General features: G+C 44.5%; 1 protein-coding gene across 1 annotated transcript in view; it reads right to left on the bottom strand.

Annotated features, from left to right (window-relative positions):
• Positions 1-8,146, bottom strand: part of LOC138970141 (major vault protein-like) — a 35,021-nt gene extending 26,875 nt beyond the window's left edge. The window contains exons 1-2 of the mRNA XM_070342624.1: positions 8,056-8,146; positions 2,252-2,391 (exon numbers count right to left, since the gene is read on the bottom strand). Coding sequence (XP_070198725.1) covers positions 2,252-2,391; positions 8,056-8,146 — 231 coding nt within the window. The remainder of the gene's footprint in view (positions 1-2,251; positions 2,392-8,055) is intronic.
• Positions 8,147-14,474: the final 6,328 nt, after the last annotated feature.

The following is a 14,474-nucleotide window of genomic DNA, read 5'->3' as shown; positions in this document are numbered from 1 at the left end:
CCTTCTAAAAATAGTAACGTAGTAACGGGAATATGGATTGACGCCACACGGAGGAAGGGAGATAATCGCGGCTGAAAACACTGGAGAAGATAAGGAAGAGTTACTGGTAGTGGATCCCGACCAAAACAAAACAAACAAACAAAATCGGTTCAGCGCGCACAGCGCTGCGCGCTGAGAGCACGTGTTGAAATATCTCATCGATGAGGTTGTGTCCGGGGTGTAGCTGAAGACGGTGTCCAAATTCGAAAAAGATCCACCGAGAACTTTGGCCGTGCATCGCGAACAGACAGACAGACAGACAGACAGACAGACACTAGTCGTATATATATATAGATACTACATGGATTTCATTAATAAGAACTGGTTCCTATTGTATCATTGACCTGCAGATAAAGAATTAAAAATACCAGACATATTTACCATACACATTGATTTCATTAATAAGAACTGGTTCCTATTGTATCATTGACCTGCAGATAAAGAATTAAAAATACCAGACATATTTACACACTAGAGGAATACCCGGCTTCGCCGGTTTTTATCCACCAGTTTGTGCCCGGGGTCCACCTGAATATGCCCACCAAATTTGATGCAGAATATTTACGATATCACAAACAGAACTCTACAATCCACAGGTGTTGCTTTGCGAGCTATAAAGAGCTATACATATCTCACAACTTATAAGGTGCACAACTCTGCAGAGTCTGCTGTGAAGGGCGGCGGTAGTCTCCCTGTCACACCCGCAACCCGTTTGAATGAACCGAACCATGGATCCTCCAAGCTTAGGTCCCTCCCAGATTCGTGGAATGGGAACAGCACGAAAATGATTCAGTGACCATGATGCCATTCATGATCATATCATGTCGAGTCCCATTCATGTTGACGACGCCGAATGTAATCGAGTGCCGAATCACCATAATCACCTTTGGAGGCGAAGTCCACTCACACAGGAATGAGACATTTAGAGCTTATCTCTAAGCCCTTTTTAGTCTGTTATGGCTTCTCAGAGGAAGGTCAGAACATACAGACTCAGAAAAGCAGCCATACCACATCACAAACAGAACTCTACAGTCCACAGGTGTTTTCTACAGACACACACAAACACACACACACACACACACACACACACACACACACACACACACACACAGAGAAGCCGTAATATGTATAAATATATAGAGATAGATGACAGTGTATTTTTCGCGTGGCTATAAATTGATTCGACCTTTGCACTTTTACAGTGAGGACAACTTACGGGTCCAAGGAAAGCGTTCTGGACACTGCGGTGACCTTCTAAAAATAGTAACAGAACGCCGGGAATATCCGAAGATGCCCCTAATACCGTACTGCACCATACGAAGGAAGGGAGGTAAACGCTGAAAACATGGAGAAGATAAGGAAGAGTTATGGAAGTTGATCCAAAAAAAACCACCAAAATCAGTTTGCGCTGCGCGCTGAGAGCACGTATTGAAATATCTCATCGACAAGATTTTGTTTCGGGTGTATCTGAATATGGACACCAAATTTGAAGCAGATCCATCGAGCACTTTGGCCGTGCATGGCGATCAAACACACACACACACACAGACACAAGTCGTATATATATATATAGATGGCCAAAGTAGCACATATAGTGTTCATTCGTGTTCATGTGAACACTTGTGAATTACACTATGTGTTTATTATGTGCCTCTCTTTTGCAAGTAGACGCATTGACTTTGTCACAAAGTGTTCTTCTTCTTCTGCGTTCGTGGGCTGAAACTCCCACGTACACTCGTGTTTTTTTGCACGAGTGGAATTGTACGTGTATAACCGTTTTTTTACCCCGCCATTAGCAGCCATACGCCGTTTTCAGAGGAAGCATGCTGGGTATTTTCGTGTTTCTATAACCCACCGAACTCTGACATGGATTACAGGATCTTTTTCGTGCGCACTTGGTCTTGTGCTTGCGTGTACACACGGGGGTGTTCGGACACCGAGGAGAGTCTGCACACAAAGTTGACTCTGAGAAATAAATCTCTCGCCGAACGTGGGGACGAACTCACGCTGACAGCGGCCAACTGGATGCAAATCCAGCGCGCTACCGACTGAGCTACATCTCCACCCACAAAGTGTTCAAAACTTGTTACAGAAATGTGTTCAGAAGTGGAACAGTGCTGTTCAGAATGGATGGTGTGTGTGTGGGAAGAAACAGTTTCTTTCATATTAGTACTGCAAACGTGGAACATTGCCGTTTAGAGTGTTACCTGACCTTTTCAGTTAGCACGTAGGCATTAGGGAGATTTAATAAACGAAACGTCGGGACGAGAGAGTGCGTGGACCGTTCGGGCGTTGCCAGGGTAACGGGAGAGGAATGGCTGGTGAAACAAGAGGGAGCGTACCTCCCTGGGCCTTACGAAGACGTGGTGGATGTCGTCAGTAGGGAGATTTAAAGGACAGCACGTTTCGTTTTGCAGCTCGTTTCGTTTGGTGAATGAGTCACCCCGCGAAACGGAACGTGAAACGAGACGGCATAGGCCGCAGACAAGATTTAGATGTATTCACGTTTCGTTTCGGAATGAAGGAAGGGCGATAAATCTTCAAGTGAAATTATCACGTCTGTCCTCGATCAGAATGGAAAAAAAAAACCTAGGAGGTGGTCCAGAATCGGGCATACTTTGATTATTTTCAGTCCAAATAAATCACACAGACTTTGTTTATACAAAATCACATACGAAGCCAGAATAAAAATTCGATTCGATGACCTACTTCTGCTTCGCCATTTGCTTTCTCACCATGAAGTTGGATAAATGTACCAGGATCAGCACCCTTCAAAATATTTCAGTTCACAACAGTTGTCTACCTCCAATGAACACATTCTCAGCGCTGAAAGACTGTGAAAGGGTTGATGAATCTAGCAATGCATAAAATGGCCAACAAATAAAACTGTTAGTGTGCAAAAATACTCACAAAAGTTGACGAAATATTGTTCGTTTTTTGGGGGTGGAAAACGTGACTGCGTTTTGACGTTCCACGTTCCGTTTCAGTTGACCTTCACCTTTCCAGCGAGAGACCCCCGAAATGATGACGTTTACCACAACTTCAAATGTTTAATGCGGCGTGGGTTGTGTCGTGTGAGCTTTAAAATCTCCGTACCTTCAAAGCAGACGAAAAGCAGTTATTTTTGTCCGAAGAGAGTATTCGTTTTTCACAAATCCTTCAGAGAAAACTATTGAACCGATCTTCATGAAACTTCACATGAAAGTGTCTGGGTATGATATCCCCACACGTTGGTTAAATTTTGGTTAATTCCGGACTTGGTATTGCATTTCAGCTCGGAGGCTTAACAATTAATTAATAAGTTTGCTCATAAAATTTGTCATTAAAATCGATTTTTCGCAAACAGATTCAAAATTGATTGCATTGTATTCCTCATCTTCTCCTAAATTCAAACATATATAGATATGTCATGTTTACTAAAAAAAAAATATGCTCAGAATTAAAGAAAATAGGTTCAGTAAGTATAAGTCACAGCTCCGTCCATCCATGGTATCGCCTGATATTTTGTCGAGACTGGGTCAATGAATATGATGAACTCGAGGCTCTGTTTGCGGTTTGTTTGGCCCTGTGATTGTGGTGGTGCGGGAAATGGTGGTGGTGGTGTAAATACAAGTATAGTAGATGTTGTGGTAGTGATAATAACAGCAACACAAGCGACAGCTGTTATTTTAAAAGTAGTCCGCTTTTACATCATCTGTTTCAATTCGTGTCGGTGTGGCTTTCATTCAAGTACATGAAGTCAGTCTCGCTCAAGTTGCTTTCAAGATACTTCTAGTTAGTCCTGAAAATAGATCGACTATAATTCTGGTGCGAATAAGGTCAGGCATGTTTGTTTGCTGTTTGCTTTGTTTTCTGTTTCTCGAGAACCTTCTTCTTCTTCTTCTTCTTCTTCTTCTGCTGCGTTCGTGGGCTGAAATTCCCATGTACACTCGTGGTTTTTTTGCACGAGTGGAATTTTACGTGTATGGCCGTTTTTTTACCCCGCCATTTAGGCAGCCATACGCCGTTTTCGGAGGAAGCATGCTGGGTATTTTCGTGTTTCTATAACCCATCGAACTCTGATATGGATTACAGGATCTTTTTCGTGCGCACTTGGTCTTGTGCTTGCCGCGTGTACACACGGGGGTGTTCGGACACCGAGGAGAGTCTGCACACAAAGTTGACTCTGAGAAATAAATATCTCGCCGAACGTGGGGACGAACTCACGCTGACAGCGGCCAACTGGATACAAATCCAGCGCGCTACCGACTGAGCTACATCCCAGCCCTGCTCGAGAACCGTAATAGTGAGGCTTGACAGTTTCGTGAATTAAGCGAATTCGACAGAAAAAAAATAATAAAGGGACAGAATTAGATAGCCTTTAGACAGCAATGGTGTAAGAGCAGCAACCGATGCGAGGATGAAGTCGGCTGATGCAGTAGGTTACTTCCCTTGCATCGTTCTCTGCAATGTCACCGTGCTGTACACCCCCACCCCCCCCCCCTCTCTCTCTCTCTCTCTCTCTCTCTACTCACACACACACACACACATAGTGTACACGTGCACGAAACCTCCTCCCTCTCCCCAAACACACACACACACACACACACACAAGCACGCACTGCCTTTCATCATCCATCCCCCAAGTTTGTACTATTTGCCCTTCATTTTACCCAAGCACGAACAGTAACTGCGCCCGTCAATTCAACATTCCCTCCCTTAAAGTTTGCCCTTCAGACGCTCCGAGACCTGCCTTCACGTGCTATTTGGAGGTCTGCAGGCACGCCAAGACCACAATCTCATCTCGCGAGATTCAGCAAAGAGATAGGTCTCGACGGAATTTAGTGCAAAGTTACCCGAGGGAGGTCAAAAGGTGTGGGGTATACGTACAGTTTGGGCCGGCAGACCACCGAACTCGATGATGATGTCACGGTGTTTGCGTAGTAGTATGCCTATGGACGATTTAAAGATTAGATCTTCCTTGCCGTATGAACACACAAGCATATCAGCGTAAATCTTTCAAGACTTTTCCATAGGATTTACCAGCAATCAACTTGAACATCTGCCAAAAGTCAACTGCCTCAATGTTTTCTGCGTGAAGAGGGATTTTTTGTTTTTTGGGGTTTATTTGTTTTGCTGAATGAATTTTGTTCCAGGTTGACATAATCATATAGATGACTGCCGGTACAACATAACTTCCGCTTGGTTGTGTGTGTCGGGGGGGTGGGGGGTGGTATGTGTCAAAGTGGAAGGATGCTCTCATTCCAAGTAAAAGCCTCAACTGACCTATACAGTGCAAACCCCCTTTTAAGACCCTCCCCCCCCCCCCACCCCCAATTTAAGACTTCCCCCTTTTTAAGACCTTGATTTTCAGACTTTCTGTTCACTACATCTATAAATGAACCCCCGTTTTAAGACTCTCTCCTTTTGTAAGACCTGCTTGTCTCAGATTACTGTTGGAGGTCTTACAAGCTCAAAGACTCAATGCACTGTAGTCATTACAAGATGCTTTACGCTCAAATTAATGCGACTTATGAATGTACTTTTAAAAACAGCATTTCAAAGAGGCGGCAAATATTCTAGAGTATTAATTAAAACCATACCAGAGATAAGCCATAGTCTACTCCTCCATATTGAAGTAAGATGACTGGACTACTTGACGAGACGAGAGCGTCGGTCGTTCGTATACAGTAAGGATCACTGAGGAACATAAAAGTGAGCTGAATCCCTATCAAAATCCTAGGATAATCCCGAAGCCACTAAGGTTCTTCGTGTGTGTGTGTGTGTTGCTTTTCATGTTGAGAACGTTGACGTACAATAACACAGGGCGGAGCTCAATCAAAATCCTCAGATATAATTCCAAAGCAACCGTGAACTTCGTGTGTGTGTGTGTGTGTGTGTGTGTGTGTGTGTGTGTGTGTGTGTGTGTGTGTGTATGTGTGTGTGTGTGTGTATGTTTGTCAGTGTGTGTGTGTGTCTGTGTGTGTGTCTGCGTGCGTACGTGCGTGAATGCGTGCGTGCGTGTGCGTGTGTGTGTGTGTGTCTGTGTTCCTTTACACTTTTAGAACGTTGACATACAAGAACATATAGGGCCGGGATCGATCAAACTCCTCAGATAATCCTAAATCAACCATGGACTTCGTGTGTGTGTGTGTGTGTTTATTTTCCCTTTGAGAAAGATGACATGGAAAGGGTGGTGACAGGATGGAAATCAATTTCCTGACGTTTATTTTCCATTTTGGAGACACGTTTCCTTGGGGCGTGAAAGGGACCAGATTACGTCAGCAATGGAAGAACATGTGTGGGCGTGGGGGTGAAGGGTTGTAGAGGGGGAGGTGGGATGTCTTATTTCCTGCGGAGAAGTGTTGATGGAGCACGAAAGTGGTATAGTAAATAAAATCGCAGGCGGGTGGCACTACATTGATCGACATTCGGCTTTATTTAGTCTGGTTCAGCTGATGTTCCGAAACATGCCCCCCTCAGAGTTGAACATCTGGCTGTTCAACGCCGCGACTTGAAGTGTCAGCAGTCCCTGCGACTTGCCGCCGATTTCCTTGTGTTTTTTTTAAGAACAGTAAAATCTTTGAGCTTTGAGTCTTTGAGTCTTGATCTCCTGCGCTTTTCAAACTGAAAATAACAGTCAAGTTCTTTGGGGATAGGTGTTTATGTCTGTAAGGTCTGTTCGTCTCTTAGTCTGTCTGACTGGTCGGCTGGCTAGCTGCTTCTGTACTTATCCAAATCTGTTCGTTTGGGCGTCTGCTTATGTACTTGCCTTCCAGTCCATCTTATTGTCCGTCTGTGTTTCTGTTCGTGCACTCCTTTTTTCCCTCTATTCATTTATTACACCCCCGGTATAGGGGTGTGTATAGGTTTCGCTCGATGTGTTTGTTTGTTTGTTTGTTTGTTTGTTTGTGTTCGCATATAGATCTCAAGAATGAACTGACCGATCGTCACCAAACTTGGTGAACAGGTTCTATACATTCCTGAGACGGTCCTTACAAAAATTGGGACCAGTCAAACACACGGTTAGGGAGTTATTGGTGGATTAAAATTATACAAGGACTTATAGACGGAGATATTAATGGTCAAAGGGAAATAACCATTCTCACTCAGTCACTGCCACCAACTGAGAAGGTTATTTCCCTTTGACGGGGGTGTTTTTCCTACCTCGGAGGAATTTCTTGTTTTGCTGGCTGTGTGAGTGCTTGTTCTATTGGTTTTGTTCGCTTTGGTTGCCCAAGTAAACAAGCACAATATTTCCCCTTGACAAGACAGCTAAATCCGATCTGACATTTATAGGATCGTTCATTAAAAGTTCCATTTGAAGAAAGTTTTAGTTTATTTGCATTTACTGTTTATAATCAGATCGTCTGATGAGAAATATCTGATGTTCAAAATAACTGGCCGTTATTATATTGTAAATCTTCTCTGCGCATATTCTGGAACACTGCCTCAAATAGCTGTCTTGGTATGCTCAAATATGTTAGTGTGATGAAAAGACGATTTTGTTTTCTTTGAGCATACAGATTATTCGAGATCAGAATAGATGCCCAGAGGCATTTTAGAATCTTGTATTGAATTCTGATGTAAAAAGAGAAAACTCCTTTGCTAATTCGAACCCCACCGACGACTCTTTGGTAATTGAAGTCTTGCTCGTTCTTACCCAGAACATTTCAAGAGATAGAACACCGGGCATAAACGTCAGAATGACATCTCTGCAATTTGGGGACTGACAAAGACACGGCTGGCAGAGTTGTGAACTCCTTGTCAGTTGTTGTGCAGGGAGAACAAATAATAAAGGTCCTTAGTTCTTTCCTTCCTTCCTTCCTTCCTTCCTTCCTTCCTTCCTTCTTCCTTCCTTCCTTCCTTCCTTCCTTCCTTCCTTCCTTCCTTCCTTCCTATGTAAACTATTTTGTAAATGACCACAGATCCGCCAGGTGTCTGCGTGCCATGGTCTCTTCTTCTGCGTGCCATGGTCTCTTCTTCTGCGTGCCATGGTCTCTTCTTCTGCGTGCCATGGTCTCTTCTTCTACGTACCATGGTCTCTTCTTCTACGTGCCATGGTCTCTTCTTCTACGTGCCATGGTCTCTTCTTCTGCGTGCCATGGTCTCTTCTTCTACGTGCCATGGTCTCTTCTTCTACGTGCCATGGTCTCTTCTTCTACGTGCCATGGTCTCTTCTTCTACGTGCCATGGTCTCTTCTTCTGCGTGCCATGGTCTATTCTTCTGCGTGCCATGGTCTCTTCTTCTGCGTGCCATGGTCTCTTCTTCTTCGTGCCATGGTCTCTTCTTCTACGTGCCATGGTCTCTTCTTCTACGTGCCATGGTCTCTTCTTCTGCGTGTCATGGTCTCTTCTTCTGCGTGCCATGGTCTCTTCTTCTGCGTGCCATGGTCTCTTCTTCTGCGTGCCATGGTCTCTTCTTCTGCATGCCATGGTCTCTTCTTCTGCGTGCCATGGTCTCTTCTTCTGCGTGCCATGGTCTCTTCTTCTGCGTGCCATGGTCTCTTCTTCTGCGTGCCATGGTCTCTTCTTCTGCGTTCACACATGTTTTTGAACGAGTGGATTTTTACGTGTATGACCGTTTTTACCCCGCCATTCAGGCTGCATACGCCGATTTCGGGAGAAGCATGCTGGGTATTTTTGTGTTTCTATAATGGGTTTCTGACATGGATTACAGGATATTTTCCGTGCGCACTTGGTCTTGTGCTTGCGTGTACACACGAAGGGGGATAAGACACTAGCAGGTCTACACATAAGTTGACCTGGGAGATCGGAAAAATCTCCATCCTTAACCCACCAGGCGGCCGCGGGATTTGAACTCTTCCGATTAGGATGCCGATGTCTTATCCACTACGCCACTGCGCCCGTCGTCTGCGTGGTATAATAGCATCCTTCGACGTGGGTAAAAACAACGACTAGACAGGCTAGCTGATTCCTGTGTTGTAGTTTGACTTGCATATGAGTCATGGTATTTGTTTAACCAACACAAATTAATATAATAATGATAAAATGAATACATAAAATACAATACATTAAAATAATAACAAACATTCTTATCTGCCAAGAAAGCAACAGGCTGTTTAATCTTCAGTATGTGTCCCAGTGGAAAAATGTTCTGACTTGAGGTACAAGCTTGAACGGGTTTATTGTGTAGTATAAGGTAGTTGACAAGGAAGCAAGGTGTCTTGATGATGCATACAAAACAAAACAAATAATACTTGACAAATCGAGGTCCAATACTGTTTACGACATTGAAACGGAAACACTATCTCTAATATCTGAGACAAGAACACGACACAGACAGTGGGTCTCTCTTGGATGCGAAATATATCTGGTTCGAAAAACGTCAAAGTTTTCGTTTCTGCACCTTCCCCAGTAAATCAGTTCTTTCCAGAAAGAAACAACCCTCCCTCTTTTATCACCCGAATAAAATTACATTATTCTTGGCCGGGTCTTGATTTATATTATCTCTTTGGGAAGCCTGGCTCGTGTCCAAATGCGTTCGATTGCTATTCAATTTGCTGATGGAATTAGTTATTTGCTCATGTTGAGAACGCCAACCTTTTAGAGCCAGTGTGTCAGCGAAACGTTACCTGTTTGTTTAAACTGGCCAAGTCAGCGTTTCGCCGTGAATGTTCGTTCGGCAAGGCAATGGCAATCGTGGGCGTTTTATTCATTTAATTGTTTTAGGGGGTGGAAGTTGGGGGTGGGGGGACTGAGGGGTAGCGTTCGTCGGCTTGCTTTTCTGCTAATGTGTTCGTCCTTTTTCTTCAATCTGTGACAAGTTCCTATTGACCTGTGTGTGTGTGTGTGTGTGTGTGTGTGTGTGTGTGTGTGTGTGTGTGTGTGTGTGTCGTAGGCCGTGACACCTTACGTGTCTAGCTGCATCAGCGCATAGCGTGCACTAACTCAGTCTCAATTTACCGCCTATCCATTTTTAACATGGCGCCAGAGAAGTCCCTTCACAGGCAAAACAAGTTGTTTATTCAGAGCTATTATTAAGTTTCCGAAGACTTTAGAGTCTGGCTGTATTTGCCCTGGGATCACCCATGGTCGGGGGTTTGCCCACTTTCGCTATAATCCTCGTAATCTGTTTAAACTGCGTTCAATTTTCTGTTGCCACCCATCTGGGTAATTTGGACGCAAAATTTTCATTCGGCCTCGGAACGTTGTCTTAGTATTTCTTTTTTGTTCGTTGACTGTCTCGAGTCTGTCTGTCTGTCCGTCTCTCTGTATTTTACTTTCTACCACCCCCCCCCCCCCCCCCCCTCTGGACGGACGGCTGACGGGGAAAGAATGACTGTCACAGGCAAACCAGACAGGTAGATTAATAGGGAATACAGAAAGACAAATAGGCAGACATGTTCAGAAATAAACAGACGGAGAAGCGGAACGGACGGAAAAGCAGAGACAGAGAGACAAAGAGACAGAGACAGAGACAGAAAAATACAGACAGACATACAGACAGGCAGACATACAGACAGACAGACAGATAGACAGGCAGACAGACAGACAGACAGAGAAACATAGAGAAACAGAAAGACAGAGGGAGTAAGAGAGAGAGAGAGAGAGAGAGAGAGAGAGAGAGAGACAGACAGACAGACAGACAGACAGACAGACAGACAGACAGACAGAGACAGAGAGAAAGAGAGAAGGGGGAGAGAGGCTGCTCCTCAATCCCATCCCATCTTGTCCCGTCAGTCTCCGTCCATTGAAATCTCCGTCAATTGAAATCCTCCCCTTGCACATCATTGTTTAAACCATGCCTGACAGCTCTCTCAATGTCGTTTAAAGCTGTTCCCATCATACACTTTGCGTGACTTCTTCCTCTTTCCATTTCACGTTTTGTGATTGTTATAAATGGGTTTTCATTTGTCTCCAGTCCACGACGTCATTGTCGGATATATTTGGACCGTAGCACAGTTACTGTAGATCCTGGTCCATTGTCATCAGCAAATATTGTATTCTTGATTCATACTACTTATGACGAAAGCTCAGTGAGTCTTTTGAACATTTGCTCTTCTTTATCTTGTCTGTCCGACGAAATGTTGAAATGTGGACCATTGCGTTAGTAACTAAAGTGCTACTTCCGCGTCTGCTATTGCTGCTGCTATAAATAGACCCACCTTGTCCACAATTCCAAATGCACAAATCGATATATTTAACGCTACTGAAAGGAAAACAACCTCTTAATTCTTTCTACTTTTGTGCGATTCCACACACACACACACACACACACACACACACACACACACACACACACACACACACACACACACATATCATACACGTACACACACACACCGTGGCACACACACACCGTGGCACAAACACACACACACACACACACATCATACACGTACACACACACACATAATATTCAATAAACGCGGAGACATGAAAATGGCACAGAACCATCTCTCCCGACAAGGGAGCAAAGCTCTGCACTCGCTCAAACGAGCAGTACGAACAAAGAACATAAGTGTCCCAGTAATGGCGAAACTCTTTGATACATTAGTTGCACCTATTCTGACCTTTGGCTCTGAAATTTGGCTCCCTTACTGCAAAGATATAAACTTAAAGGACACGCAGAACCTTGAGAATAATCTCCTTGAAAAATGTATAACGACCGTCCTTCCGCATGAAAACGTACACATGAAATTCTGCAAGCAACTTTTAGGAGTACACAGAAAATCAATGAATCTCCCAGTACTGGCTGAATTGGGCAGATTTCCGATCAGCACAAAAATATTGGGACAGATCATATCATTTTGGTTACACATCATGGAATCTGACCAACATGGGCTTCTTAGGCAAACTTACTCAAGCCTTCTCTCACAAGAACATAAAGAGGAAAATAAATGGCTCTTATTTGTACGCGAGTTCCTGACTTCCTCAGGCTTCAAACACGTGTGGCAAAACCAAAGCACAATACACCCGGCAAGACTGAAACACGCGCTAACAAAACATGTAGAAACTCAATTTGTCAGGCTCTGGAGGACAAAAAAAGAAGGAAACTCCTCTAAACTACAGTTTTACAAGGGAGTGTCACACGACTACTCTCTACAACCCTATCTTTTGCTAACACAAGAACACAGACAGGCTATGAGCAAACTACGTATAAGTGCCCATGACTTAGAAATCGAAAAGGGCAGATACACGGGAACACCAAGGGAGGAAAGAATATGCAGAAACTGTGGAGTGGTGGAGGATGAACTTCACTTCCTTGATTCATGTACAATGTATGCTCATCTCAGGCAACAGTTATTACCGAATACTTCCACCGGCAGTGGTGAAATAAGAGTCAGTTCTCTGTTTACTGACAGCGACATCCAAAGGCAATTGGCAAAATATGTGTACGATTGTTTTCAACTACGCAGATGCAATGCGTCTTCCGACTGTCCTCAATAACCTATGCTCATCTTCAGGTCCTCTTTGTTCACCCTGTTCCACTTGGTTTTGTATTACATGTATGTTATGTTATATTGCTATTTTTCCTGTACTTATGTATCTTGAATGTGTCAATAGGCTATGTGCTTTAATGACAATAAATTCTGATTCTGATTCTGATTCTGATTCACACACACACACACCCCCCCACACACACACACCCCCCCCCCCCCCACACACACACACACACACACATTCAAACTCATACACACACTCACACACAGGCGCGCAGCTACCGGAACTGTAGTGTGACGTCACACTGACGTCAGGGGGATCAAGGGGCGCCGCCAGAATCTATACCACGAGAGAGAGAGAGAGAGAGAGGGGGGAGGGGTTGTCTATGAAAGAGAATGGCAGACACACTTGGTAGCGGCGCTTTTCTATCAGGCAGGTAGCAGACCGCGCTGCCATTGAACATTCTGTGACGGTCTGAGAGTAAAGAATCAATGGGCCGCAATAACACGGCGATCCTACGCCTGCTCCTGCCCCAGCGTCCCCTTTTGGTTGAAAGTGATTGTGATTATGACATCGGGAGTTTGTATGGCAAGCGGACAGGGACAGCAGAGGTGCTGGGTGTGGGGGTGGTGAGGGGGGTGGTTCTATGATAGAGGCAAATTGACAGGGGGAGACGATACGTGAAAGGGGGGGGGGGGGGGGGGGGGGGGTGGTTCTATGAGAGAGGCAAATTGACAGGGGGAGACGATACGTGAGGGGGGGGGGGGGGCGGGGGGGGGGGGGGGGGTAGTTCTATGAGAGAGGCAAATTGACAGGGGGAGACAATACGTGAGATAGGACTGATGTAATATTTGTGGCCTTAACCGACATGTTTTTATGGAAGATTATTTTTGTCGTAGGTTCTGGGGGACGTGAAAAGTAGGGAGATGTAGAGTGGAGGTTAAAGGCTGCCATATTCGTAGCGTTCATTAATTAATTCATATTGTTTACATGTGCCAATAATGTTATAAAACTGTACCTAAGGGGATATAATAACGATTGGCTGTAGCTTTCGAACACAGAAAAAAATATTTCAGTATTGCAAAGTGGTGTTGATAGTGTCGAATGTAAACAGAACAGTCTCAAACGCCATCTTTGGTTTACGAAACTTCACGAAGTGACGTCAACGGTCTAAAATTAGCCCAAGTCCTGGAGAACTGTTGCTAAACAATGCAATAAAGAATTAATTATTTCTCGTAATTGGTAAGGACTTCAAACCTAAAACTTTGCAGGAAGCTTAATTTATATACATCCCCGCAACGATGAGAAAAGCCCTGGAAGTAATTAAACTAATTAAATAGGACTATGTCAGCCTTTAAGGGAGGGGGGGGGGGGGGTTGTTTAGCGCATCACCAACGGCTCATGTCCCTAATAGAAACAGTTTCTGTGAGGACGTAAACTCCCCCCTTTAGTTTTAGTTTAAGGGGGAAGGAGAGAGGGGGGGGGGTTACTACTATCGTTATGGTTGTTAAGTTTCGTGAAAGAGGGGTCTGAGGGAGCAATTGCGTGTGAATAGAAGACTGGAGAGAAAGCTTGCTTTATTTCTCCTGATAAAAGGTAGATATTGTAATGTGTTGACTAACTACACCGAGGCCATGTTCAGGCTCTGCACTGGAGAGTGTCTGGCGGTCTGAGACCAAGGAATCAATCGGCAGAAATCTCACGGCGATCCTGTGCATGCTCCCACCTTTGTTCTCTGGGTGGTGTGACCGTGATTATGACAATGGAAGTTGTGATGGGAAGCGGACAGGAACCGATAGACTGGAAGGGGAAGGGGGGGGGGGGGGGGGGGCTCTGTGGATGGGGATGGGAAGAGATAGCAGAAAAAGAGGGATAGCAGAAAATAGTGACAAAATAATGCACACACATACACACACACACACTCACACACACACACACACACACACACACACACACACACATACACGTGTACACACACACACACACACACAAACACACACATACACACACACACACACACACACACACACACACACACTCTGTCTCGC

This window comes from Littorina saxatilis, linkage group LG7, assembly GCF_037325665.1.
Source record: "Littorina saxatilis isolate snail1 linkage group LG7, US_GU_Lsax_2.0, whole genome shotgun sequence".
Classification (NCBI taxonomy): Eukaryota; Metazoa; Mollusca; class Gastropoda; order Littorinimorpha; family Littorinidae; genus Littorina; species Littorina saxatilis.
The sequence above is the reverse complement of the archived record's forward strand: the minus strand, read 5'-3'. Positions and strand labels throughout refer to the sequence as shown.